The sequence below is a fragment of the Fopius arisanus genome, unplaced genomic scaffold (assembly GCF_000806365.1).
Source record: "Fopius arisanus strain USDA-PBARC FA_bdor unplaced genomic scaffold, ASM80636v1 scaffold00016, whole genome shotgun sequence".
In the NCBI taxonomy this organism is placed as follows: Eukaryota; Metazoa; Arthropoda; class Insecta; order Hymenoptera; family Braconidae; genus Fopius; species Fopius arisanus.
Genome location: NW_011887755.1, coordinates 861136 through 873096, shown reverse-complemented (window position 1 = coordinate 873096; position 11961 = coordinate 861136). Strand labels below are relative to the sequence as shown.

The 11961-nt window shown below is 36.4% G+C and overlaps 3 protein-coding genes across 4 annotated transcripts; all 3 read right to left on the bottom strand.

Annotated features, from left to right (window-relative positions):
• LOC105263745 (diphthamide biosynthesis protein 7) lies at positions 1-3646 on the bottom strand. Of its 2 annotated transcripts, XM_011300142.1 has the most exons (6): positions 3510-3646; positions 3231-3361; positions 1235-1844; positions 903-1038; positions 108-849; positions 1-34 (listed from the first exon to the last, which is right to left on the bottom strand). In XM_011300142.1, exons 2-5 carry the CDS (start codon positions 3327-3329, stop codon positions 489-491), a joined length of 1206 nt encoding a protein of 401 aa, XP_011298444.1. In that variant the 5' UTR covers positions 3330-3361; positions 3510-3646; the 3' UTR covers positions 1-34; positions 108-488. The 2 variants fall into 2 exon arrangements, with proteins under 2 accessions (XP_011298444.1, XP_011298445.1); XM_011300143.1 differs by lacking the exon at positions 3231-3361.
• Positions 3647-3931: 285 nt separating this feature from the next.
• CDK2AP1 (CDK2-associated protein 1) lies at positions 3932-6878 on the bottom strand. The gene is made up of 2 exons (XM_011300138.1): positions 6790-6878; positions 3932-6163 (listed from the first exon to the last, which is right to left on the bottom strand). The coding sequence occupies exon 2, from the start codon at positions 6040-6042 to the stop codon at positions 4816-4818; it is 1227 nt and encodes a 408-aa protein (XP_011298440.1). The 5' UTR covers positions 6043-6163; positions 6790-6878; the 3' UTR covers positions 3932-4815.
• A 709-nt stretch (positions 6879-7587) lies between these two features.
• On the bottom strand, positions 7588-11772 carry ClC-b (chloride channel protein 7). The gene is made up of 11 exons (XM_011300139.1): positions 11454-11772; positions 11183-11311; positions 10794-10992; positions 10141-10572; positions 9523-10047; positions 9253-9422; positions 8997-9176; positions 8709-8918; positions 8407-8649; positions 8255-8335; positions 7588-8185 (listed from the first exon to the last, which is right to left on the bottom strand). The coding sequence occupies exons 1-11, from the start codon at positions 11607-11609 to the stop codon at positions 8084-8086; spliced, it is 2427 nt and encodes an 808-aa protein (XP_011298441.1). The 5' UTR covers positions 11610-11772; the 3' UTR covers positions 7588-8083.
• Positions 11773-11961: the final 189 nt, after the last annotated feature.

The window sequence follows — 11961 nt, the reverse complement described above, 5'->3', positions numbered from 1 at the left end:
AGAAAACCTCACGAAAAGTAAGTAAGTCGCATATCTAATAATAAGACAAGAAAATAATGAGACAACCGCCTTATTATCCATTCATTGTCATCGATTAAATAATTCACCTGTTTTATGTCATTGACAACTTCCTCGAATCTTCCATCATCGTTCAATATTTCTCCCAAATCAGTATTGCTGAGATGCTTCAACATCGACAATGCAGCTAGAATATTCATAGAAATTGATGAATTTATTATTTATTATTAATAAATGTCATGATTCTTTTTTTATTCCAGGTTTTCAAATTATAACAATTTCCCATCTATTGACTTAGTGGATTAGGCCTACAGGGGATACCACTTTAAAAAAAAACGCGTCGAGGACTCTACCTCTTGGGTGACGTGGAAAGAGTTTCACTTTAATTACTTGATTTATGAAAAAATAGTCAATACTGGGGAAAAATCTCTCGAATTGAAATAATCATATACCCATGATATACTTTATTATTAATTAATCGTCAAAGCAGACAGTTTCAACGTATGATCATAGAAAGAACAAGTAGCAACAAGCATGGCATCGTCTTCATAATTATCTGAATCGATTTTCTGTTTAACTTGGACTTTAGAAAGTGAAGACCAGTCACAACCGTAGGCAATGCTCTCGTGCTCCTTCAACTGCTCCAGTATCTTGGGATTATCGTTGTGCTGACAATCGATAATTTTAAAATGCCCGTACATACAAGCTGCGAATAGGTACTTGTGATAAAATGGATCCCATTTCAATCGCCAAATTCCACCGGACATATTGGTCTCTGAGATTGCTTTACGCAGGTGTCTCGTATCCCACAGACGAAGAACTTCATCGTAGCTGAAATTTTTCACGATATAATTCAAATAATCCTTTCTGATTTCAGTTTATACCTTCCAGATGCTAAAAGATATTCCTTTCCTACATTCGAATGTAAACTTGTAACTCCAGCTGTATGCACTGCATTAGAACCAACCGATTTCAAACCAGTTCGTGTATCAAACCACTTGAACTTGCAATCATCACCACCTGTTAAAATAGATTCTTTATATTTTCAACTATAGGCACTGTGATAAATAATAAATAATGTTTATTGAGTAATTATTATATGGTAGAAATTAAGAGAATGAATTCGTGAAAATCAATTCTATTAATTCTTTTCTATCATCGATAGATAGTATCTGTGATACTTCTCCTGAAAATCGATAGAATGCTAATGGAACACCTGAATAAATGACGTTCGTGTCCCAATAATTGAAGGAAGTTATCCAGGCTTCGAATTGATGAGCGAGCTGAGATCCAAGACAATGAAGTTTTTCCTGAGAAATGCTGTAAACAGTAATGAATCCCTTCGAATCACTGATAGTAATTCTAGCTTCAGTCGACTGATTCCAACAACTTCTTCCTGTACTCCAGTCCAAAGACAACGCCAAGTACTCATCATCCACACAACGTATCTTTGTTTCTACTAATAAATTCATTTGACTTTTTTCCGTCAATTGCCATAATTGAAGATAACCGATGGAATTCACTACCCCCAATAGAACATGACCTTCGTACAACACGTGAGCCCATTTCATATCTAAAACCCCTGGCACATTTATTTCTTGCAGTAAATGCAACTTTCCCGGTGTAACAACTTGAAATAGATAAATTGTCCCCTGACGTTTTTGAGTATTATTCGCCAGAGATTCACTCTGCTGCTCTCGATTTAACAATTGATACGTGCCACAAACAAAATGATCCCTAAAACCCTCAATGGTACACCACTCAACCGAATCCGCTGAGAGTTTCGTGTCAAAAGTCTCCAAGATTTTGAACATGTTGGATTGTGTCTGAAACATAAAATCCAATTTTCCATGAACATACTTCAACTGCTGAGAAAATTTCGATTGAAAGTCTCAGTTTGTGAATTTTTTGACAAGTGACATTTGACTCGAAACTTTCGGTAATTCAGTCATAGAAAGTTATTAAACAATTCTTAAACAATTCTTCAATTACTAAACAATTCTTAAATGTTAAACTGAATTTATCATTGACTGAAAATTCATTGCTATCGGATACTGAAAGTCCAGAATGATTAGTAAATTCCTTAAATGAAATTCGATTGAATAAAACTTGAAATTACAACCGAAATATTCTATGATTTTTCATTAGTCTTCCATAAAAATATCCCCAAGATCGCAATAAATGGTATTAATAGGAAAATTCAACACGACTTGATAAAAAAAAGAAAAGTTATTTCATCAATTTATTATCTATTTTGGTTGTTGCGGTAGGAAATTTTATACATTTCACAGGACACAATTAAAAAATATTATTTTATGGAAAAAAGTTGATAAAATATCAGTCAGATACTGCTATAGGCTTACTTAATCCTGAGCATGGTAGTGAAACATTAGGAACATCACAAGGCGTACATACCCCCGATTAAAATACATTAATTCTCATTTTGTTTTCACTCGCATTGTTCTCCACTATGGAGTAAGTAACATAAATTATATAAATCCACCACACAAATCCTGTTCCGGTCACAATATTGAATTAATCTTTGATTGTAAGTTGATAAACACTCTTGGAAGAGAGAATATATTATTTGTACTTTGATATCATCAACAGGGTCCACAGGATTGAGAAAATCATTAAGGCATTCATCTGTCTCTTCTCATTCAGTGCAACAATAAGTCAATCAGGTAATATTACTCTATCGATTCACCACTGTTAAGAGCTATTATAGAAAAATATTAAAGTGGTACATTTTGTTTTTGGCAAATGCCTCTTTCTCTAAATATATGGCTTCAACTACTGTATTCTCATATTCTCGTGAATCTTAACTGCTTGACTCGTCCTGAAATTCTTAAATCATGGCTACTCAGATCTTAAGTTAATCAGTGTTATACGAAAATTAAATGATAATACTTATAGTAAAAAGGGTCCTTTGGTAAAAATCCTTTGGCACCTCTTTAATCAACCCGCATTTTTGAATATAAAAATAACATTATGCAATGGATTAAAAGAAACTTAAGTTACTGCCGAGCACTTCTCTCAGTCTCAACGAGACATTCTCTGACTAGAATTCTTGCATGAACAATTCCCCGTTTGATTCTTTCAGCAGAACTTCTGCTTCCTGCATACGTAGGACGTATGTCTCTCCCAAGTTCCTCAATTACACTGAGAAGCTGCACATATTTAGATTGTCCAGGTACTGCTGTTACACTCACTTGAGCAACTGTCGGTTGAATATTTCTTGGATTTGGTACTGTTATCGGAGGCTCCACTATTTTCGTTGCACCCTCGGCTTTCGTTCCTTCTCCATCCATTTTAAAAATTTATTTTACTTTACTCTAATGCCCTGATGAAAGAAATTTTCCCAATATTTTCAAATTCATACTCGTCTGCACATAACCTACACTAGCTACAACTAATTCAGTATTTGTACTTCTATAATTGCATTTTTCTTCTCAAAATGATAACTAGGGAGCAGTGAATGGAAGTCTTACCTGAAGTGCTCTAGAATTGGGGTTAAAGCCAAATAATTAACATTAAAGAACGATTGAACTGACGATTGTAAATACTCGCTCCAAAATATCACGCATTGAAATAGAAATCATCTATTGTGTCAAGAATTGCGTGCACAGCTGCGCCTGCGCATTGACTCCCTAAGCCTGAGGATTTTTTTTTACAGAAATTATCATACCAAAGTCTCAATGACGTTGACGTCATGAATCTTTTGAAACAACGTCATATCGACGTTGTTTCAAAAGATCAATTATTCGCTTTATTGATTGTGACCGCATAAAATGAAAAATTCGTTTTTAAAAAAAACATCAATCAACACCTGGGGCTTGATATTTCCTGTGTCGTCTGCCTTGCGGTTGCAACTCTTAGTTTGAATGGAGTATGATTCAATGAAAGAAAACACTATAAATAAAAAATCGGTACTTTATTCAGCATTATTCTATAAGAAAGGCTTATATTTAAGATTCCAGTTGACAAATAATAAATCGTGAAACAATAGTACAATCACCTCAATAGTACGAACGTAATGCTTATCATCTTCAAGGAGAAAATAGGATCACAAAGTAGATCCATATACTCCAAAGTGTATGATGGAAATAAAGGTAATTATAATAAAGATGATAGTAATTATGATAATGGAATACTAGTAATTCATCACTGATATCTCCCATGAGGAAAACCTGAAATTAGGTAAATGCTCGCCTAATCGGTTCACTTCGTGCAAAAGAAAAATTCAAGAAAAAATCTTTTTCTTGGCACTACACGAACAGAATTTCTAAGCTGTATATATTCAACAATGTTATTTAACGAATAATTAATCAATCCAATTTTACCTCCACAAGGCAATAACGATGGGTGTTATGGGCAGAAAATTGCACCATTTGTTTATTTGATACCATGACTTGATTCTGTGCATAAAGATATTTCTGAAAGGAAATTTCATCAATGCAATTTACAGTTGCGAGAGATGTAATGTGGAGAGGTGGAAATAATAAGGAGTAATCAGCAGTAATTTATGAAATTCCTCCACACAAGGATTAACAAGCCTTAAAATAATAAAACATGGAACTGATAACTATTTTGTAAATACAATAATTTATTTCTGTCCAGAAGCGCATCTACGCATCAATCAACAGAATTTAAGTTCAAGTCAATGGAATTCATGTCAATGGAAGAAAGTGTTGGGTATTTCCCTCCAATTTTTTCATATGAATTTTGACGAATGTGAAAAATAACTTACTATGATGACGAATCTACGCTGATCGAGATGCCGAAAGCGATAATCAATCATTGTCGTGCATTGTGTTCCGTCTCTAAGAGACACTCTCTGACAAGTATTCTGGCGTGTTGAATACCCATTTTGAGACGCTCAGCAGCACTACGACTGCCGGCATACGAAAGACGAATGTCACGACCCAATTCCTCAATTATTACAAGTAACTGAGCGTATTTTCCTTGTCCAGGGACTGAGGGAAAATTTATGGTGTTTGAGGGACTTGCTTGGGCAGTTTGAACAGTCTGCACGCTCTGAAGATTCCGTGGATTTGGTACAGTGATTATTGGCTCAGGAATCCTCGGAATTTCTTGAACTTTCGATGATTGTAAGGCTGACGGTGGAAGGGGTGGTGGTGGATCATTGAGTTTTGTTATTGTGATTTCATTAAGCTTCGACAGCTCTGTCAACTTGGCTATATCTCCCATCTTCGAGTACTCACTCATTTTGGACATGTCATTTTGCATGTTAACCATTTTAATCATTTCATTCATTTTGGTTTTCTCATTGAGTTTGGCTATTTCCTTAGCCATCTCGTTAATCTGTGCTATTTCGGAGAATTTTGTCATGTCACTGTTGTACTTTGCCAACTCGGACATCTTTACCATTTCATTGAGTTTGGCAATTTCATTCATCCTCTGCACTTCATTTATCTTAGCCATCTGCGACATTTTCATGATTTCATTCATCTTGGCTATTTCATTCATCTTATTCATATCAGTGTACTTTGAAATCTCCGAGAACTTGACCATTTCATTCATCTTAGCAAGCTCTGTCATCTTCATCTCCTGCATTTTCATGTACTCCGTTGTCTTTGCATACTCAGCTATTTTTTCCATCTCATAACGCTTCGCCATGTCCTGAGATATTTTATTTAATTCACTCATTTTACTGAACTCAGCTAATTGGGCCATTTGAACGATGTGCTCTGGTACCTTGCCACGCTCCATCATTTGCTTCAGCTCAGCTGAAATCTTGTTCATATTCATCTCTGACATCTGAGCTATGGTCGCTGCGTCTGGTGCGGGCATTTTCGATAATTCAGCTATTTTCGATATTTCCCGAGCCAGATTCTCATCCAGACATCTTTTCTTCTTCGCTCGATGCCTCGCCATTCGCTGGGCCTCTTGCATTCTTCTCAGGGCCGCTTGCTCCTCGGTTTCTTTTGCTCTCACATTCTTCATTCTTTCAGCAGCTGTATTATACAGTCTGATTGCTCGTTCTTCACTCGTTTCTGACATTAGATCATTCTTAATCTACCTATTATTTATCTTCTCACGGTGAAGTATTCTGCTATATTTTCCTGGTAACTATGTCCGATCATGTTAAAGGCAACTGTCAACGTCACACCAACTGACTCCGCTGAAAATAAACGGAGAACATTCAATATCATTTATTATGTTTCTCGGGAGAACAAAAAGTTCACACATTTTTTTTATAGACATATAATTTATACAGTGAAGTTGGACCGGGAAAATCTCGAAAAATTACTAGATATCATAATGAATTAAACTCGAATTTTTATGCCTGCACAGGAGAATAATTTTTTCTAGAGTGAAAGCGCATCAATACATAAATTTTTTATGTAATTTGCCAATTTGATTTGACATCGCTCTCCAGACATACGTATTTCCCGTTGAGAAAAGGGAAAACAAAACAAAAAAAAAAGAATATATACCGCATCGATCTTCTCCGAACGTTAGCCATAAGGAATAAAGAATGATGAGAATCCCATCTGAAGCCATCAAAGAATTTCTCAAAAAACTGAAATTGAGTTTATCAACAACACAACATGGCAAATCCGAGTCCTTGAAAATACAGTTCTTGAAGATTTTGGAAATTTGAACGAAGAAATAAGTGAGAACATCGGCGCATGCGTTAGTGAGTAAAGAAAGGATTGTCTTGAGTGTGTGGGTGTGTAGAGTTGGTTGGATTTTTGCCAATGGTAACAATGGCCGACTGAATTTAGCTAATTTATTGAAACTTACGTCGGTTGTTTATGATTTCGCTGGGATAGCGGTGTTGTGTTCCTCGTAAGAATTAATCCCCACGCATGTTGGAGTACTGGAGATTGACACAAAGACCTCGTGGGTGCACAATGCAATGGTTCTGAAGATATGGTAGACACACCAAGGCGATATCGACGGACATGTAAGATTTTCGTTGGACAGAGGGACTTTAAGGGACCAAGTGGGATCGGACCGATAGGCTGCGTGTGACGTGGTCGCGTTTATTGACCATAACCCCTTCCTCCTTTTGCCACCCCCGACGTAGACGACCGAGACGACCGAGACGCTTCGAGGAGGCAACTTCAAGGCAGACAGGTGTGTCTATACTATGCAGGCCTAACATCCTCCACAAAAGATTGTATATGACTTTATATAATTTCTTATTTACTACTGCGAAGATTGGGGATTCGCTTGACTCAAGGGGAATCCTTCACTTGCCTCATACTCGTTCAGCAATAACTGCCTCTCAAGGTGATTCACTTGGAAATTCATCAATGGAGTCATTTATTTAGAGGAAATTACCAAATCTTCGGAGATTCTTTTTGAATTCAGATGAGAAACAATTGCGCCTCTCATATATGTATGCGTGCGTAAGGAGAAACTCGATAACTCCTTGCGCATTCGCGGGGAATTGGACAGAATTAAATGTTGAATTTTTTTAGGTCTTTTTTTTTTGAGAATTATGGTGGATTTTTCATGGTTCAGGAATGTAGAAATTATTGGCGGAAATTAATGTAGAAGAACTTCTCCGGGGGATTAGTAATATAAAAAAATATATAAGATTATACATTAATGGTTTTATTCTCTGAATGTTGCAGATTTTCGGTTTAAAATTATTTAACGAGGAAATGTATCTCTCCAGTTATGAGTATTGTTTTCTCCTATCGCTGGTCATTGTTCCAGTCTGTCTCTTCTTCAGATTATGGTCTTGGCTTGGCTGGGAATTATTTGTCAATAATTAACCGTCGTGTAGAAAAATCGTTATTATATAAAAAATGGTTTTTTCCATAATTTCTGATTTTCTTGGGAAGAACAGGGCAAAATGAAACATCCATTCTAACATTTCATGAAATTTTGGGAAACAAAATAATCAAGTGTTCCATTTTATCCTGTTACTTCATTGAATTATATAAATAAATTTTTGTCAGTGGCAGTTGAAATACATTTGGCTTATCCATAGAAAATGTATCTTACAAATAAAAATTCACCGAGTCTTTAAAGTTAATCTATCTCGAACTCGTTAAGAGATAAAAAAAAATAATTATATGTATTGTTATATTTTATCTGTTATTTGAAGTTCATCCAATCCCATCTTTCCTCGGTGTTTCCAAATTCGATATCTTGCGACATCTATTCTCGTAATCATTCCGATTACCTGTATGGATAATTGAATTAGATAATCGTCTCCAAGAAGTTGACGTTTAATTAAAAAATTCTAACATACCTCGTGTGTGTCATTGACCACTGGTAAATGGCGAAGCCCTAGACCTCTGAATAGTCTGAATACTCTCGGTAGTGTTGTGGACTAAAAAAAATATTTCGTGAAAATTTGTGCAAATGCAATTCCGAATAGACTAATTTGCATTTGTGACTCACGTGTTGAAGAGTGTACGGCGAAGGGTTCATGAAGGGCCGTAAATCAATGGAATATGTTTTTTCCTCTTCTGTAACCTCGATTTGGTTAATCTCAGGATATCTGGGGTACTCATTACGAAACATTTTCAGACTCAGGGGAATATCCCACGATTCAGACTCATTAAATATTTTATTCTTCAACAGAACAATGAGTTGGGACCGGAGTATAAGTCCCCGAAAACGTCCATAGCAATGGATTTCATCCTATGAATTAAAAATATTTGATTATGACTGGTCAGAATTGCAATGGATTCTAGATATACCTGATCAGAACTTGGTGGATCAACAACAGGAAACCCATTGAATTTAACACACTTGAGAAGTTCGACAATGCGCCCAACATTTTCAGTGGTTTTGAGTGTCACCACAGGATGACTCATGATCTCACTGACATAAATATTATTGGACAGTGGAGGTGCCTCCCAGGGCAAGAGAGGAATGCCTGCCATTTGGATATGAATGTCATAAATACCCTATTACCAGAAAATACATAATTACTGCCAGTAACTGAATCCATAAATTAACAGGTGTATGTATACACCTTTACATACTTCATTGAAGAAGTCGCCAACCCACTTGGCCATTATCAGAACGATTATTACTGGAAGGCCGAACGAAATGCCCTGTGTTGCTTCAATGAGAATTGCAGTCAAACTTATGGTCATTCTGACGACACCACCCAGTTGTGCAGCTGCACCAAGTAGTGCATACTTTTTAGGCTCGAAGAAAACCTGGAAGTCACGTTCAATGATTAAGAGAAAACGATAGTACTAATAATAATGTTCTCAAATAGAAGAGCCTCCTTACACATGAAGGAATAGCCTTGGCTAATCCAGATCCCATGAGTCTGCCCCAAGCTGAACCAATGAGGAGAGATGGAATGAAAAGACCACCTGACATTGACAGGCCAAAAGTGCAAACAGCTAGGATGAAGTATAAACAAACAAAGACAGCCAAAGTTGCATCATTATGTGAACCTATAAATGGAAATTAAAATTTGAAACTTTGTCAATATTTCTAATTTCAAGTATTTTTGGGAAATTCCAGAATAATTTTATTAAAAAAGTCTATCTTCACCCTTTGGATCATGGAAAAGTGATCTCACGGTACTTTCTGGTGTTTGGAACCAGAGGGCTGCCACAGCACTGTACTCCCCCTCCTTGCAAAACAACTGGACAGGATACTTGGTTGGATCCTTGCCCAAGGGCTTGCAGTCGTTGACAAAATAAATCATTAGGAATCCCATGGTTGCTGATATCACAGCAATGACAATCACCTCAACTATTTTCCATTCCTTTGCCTTGATATATCTAAGTCTGACGCACGTAATTTTGTAGTTTAGATAATTCCACAAGGCTCCCAAGAGTCCTCCAACAGTGCCCACAATCATAAAAAGTGGAATTTCATACACTTCATAAGGTAAAGTTTCGAATTTGCCGAGATTCAATAGGCCAGGATATGAAAGTTCTCCTGGATGGCCATGATATGCGCTGAGTACAATATTCAATGTGAAGGTCGATATCATGCTGGCAAAAAAAGTTCGCCATGTGAGACTTTGGTTGAAGAAGCTAGCCCCTTCTTCGGCACTAAACAATACTCCGCCTGTAGAAATTCAAAAATAATCAGTAAAATAATTTTTCATTTCTTTCAGCACAAGATTTTTACCGACATATATTCTTTGAAACACAAAATTACCAATTGGAGCACCGAAGGCAGCAGAAACTCCGGCAGCTGCGCCTCCAGAAACAAAGTCTCGTTTCTCATGATCTTCTCTGAAGTATTGAAAAATCTTAAAATCCTTCTTAAAGGTTGTACTCTTTCCCTGTGATATACCAGCTGCGACAACTGCTCCAGCATGAATCATTGGTCCCTCCTTACCACCAGCGAGACCTCCAACCACCGTAGATATGACACCGAGGATTTTCACGGTTAGAGTTTTAATCCTCACCACTCGGGGAACTTTGATACCATTGAGATAACATTTTACTTGAGGAATTCCACTTCCACCAGCGACAGGTTCAAAATATGTCACTAAAATGGCACCGATCAAGCATGGACCTATATTAAAAATTATCCACATGCAGTAGGGCAGCCATAGGTGATTATTCTCCACCGAATTATCAACATCTGTGTAAGTCGAGTCAAGGATTGATCTGAATCCAGTAAAATGGAAAAGCAGTTCAAACTGATTTACATAAAAAAAAGTGATAATGATTTTCAAGTTGTCTTTAGATTCGGATGTATTTCAAGAAAACTCAGTGGAGAAATAATTCCGCTGGAAGCATTTTCTAGGTTCGTTAGTGAATTATAGTTTTTTGGTGATGTCTTTTTGGGTTTTGAAAGGATACATGTCTTCAATGCTCCATATTTAATATCGGAAAGCTCCTCGATCGATATATCCACGAAGCATGCTATCAAAGCGGTAAATATACCAATCAATAAGAAAATGAACCACCGTGCGAAATTTTTTCTTACTATGTATTTGTATCCTTTTTTTCTCTCTTCATCTTGGAACAGATGATTTTCGCATATGTCGTAATCCAGGCTCTGAAATTTGTTTATTCAATTTAAAATTAATGACACGCTAGAAGACATGGGTTACGTTGAACGATTCATTTACTGCAGAATTGATATTTCGAATTTAATTCAATTATAAAATACAAAAAAAAATAAAACATTGTCGTGCATTATCGTGCACGAGGGAGTCAGTGTCAACAGAGAGTATAAAAGAGCTTACCTCATAATTAGCCGATATAAAATTAGTAGCACCAGGCTGGAATTCCTGATTATTAATTCTGTGTAATTGTCGATGTGAGACGATTTCAATAAGGCTGTCGAAGGGATTATTTCCAACATAATTTGGACTCTGAGAAGATAACGAAAGAGGTTGTACAATGTGTTTGAATTTTGACAGCTAGTTGTAAAGGTTATGATTCTCAAAACAAAGGTTAGCAGCCACAATTGGTTGTGCCCTTGAAAATTAAAAAACAGAATAATCACGAATTTACCCTAAATCTGACGTTGACGTTATCATTTGAGTACGATGGAAAATTATTTCTTCGCTGCGATTTTGAAAATTTTTCTTCTTGTAAACTCAAACTACGTCCTTCATTCGCTTCGTCCACCTGAGTTGTCTCCGCTTCTACCAACTCTTCCTTTTCCATTGTATTTATTTAAAAAATTTATCAACTGATGTCTTTTCAATCAAGGATGAAATTATCAATTCACTGGTATTGTCATTATTGAAAAATTTCTCAACGAGGAGCACACGATGATATTGTATGCAGCCCATGAGTCACACTGTCAAGTGTCAATAGGACTCACTGCGCTCTAAATCAGCATTTGTCATCATAGCCTTATCAGTTGAGCGGTTAAATAGGAGCACAATCGAAATAGTATGTGAACTTACGAGTTGTCATTTAAAATCATCACATGTGTTTCACAATATTTTATTAATCGATCCAAATATGTCACACTCTGTGTTTATGACTCATAAAAATCGATGATTTCGATGAT

Excerpts from the sequence above, each read along its gene's own strand:
- LOC105263745 (XM_011300142.1), bottom strand. The coding sequence starts at position 3,329 with ATGGATGGAGAAGGAACGAAAGCCGAGGGTGCAACGAAAATAGTGGAG. Across the intron at positions 1,845-3,230 it reads TTCAACCGACAGTTGCTCAA|ACACAATCCAACATGTTCAA; the intron begins GTGAGTGTAACA and ends TTTATGTTTCAG. Across the intron at positions 1,039-1,234 it reads CACGAACGTCATTTATTCAG|GTGGTGATGATTGCAAGTTC; the intron begins GTGTTCCATTAG and ends CTATTTTAACAG.
- CDK2AP1 (XM_011300138.1), bottom strand. The coding sequence starts at position 6,042 with ATGTCAGAAACGAGTGAAGAACGAGCAATCAGACTGTATAATACAGCT.
- ClC-b (XM_011300139.1), bottom strand. The coding sequence starts at position 11,609 with ATGGAAAAGGAAGAGTTGGTAGAAGCGGAGACAACTCAGGTGGACGAA. Across the intron at positions 9,423-9,522 it reads ACTTTTCCATGATCCAAAGG|GTTCACATAATGATGCAACT; the intron begins GTGAAGATAGAC and ends TTCCATTTATAG. Across the intron at positions 8,186-8,254 it reads TGGTCAATGACACACACGAG|GTAATCGGAATGATTACGAG; the intron begins GTATGTTAGAAT and ends TTATCCATACAG.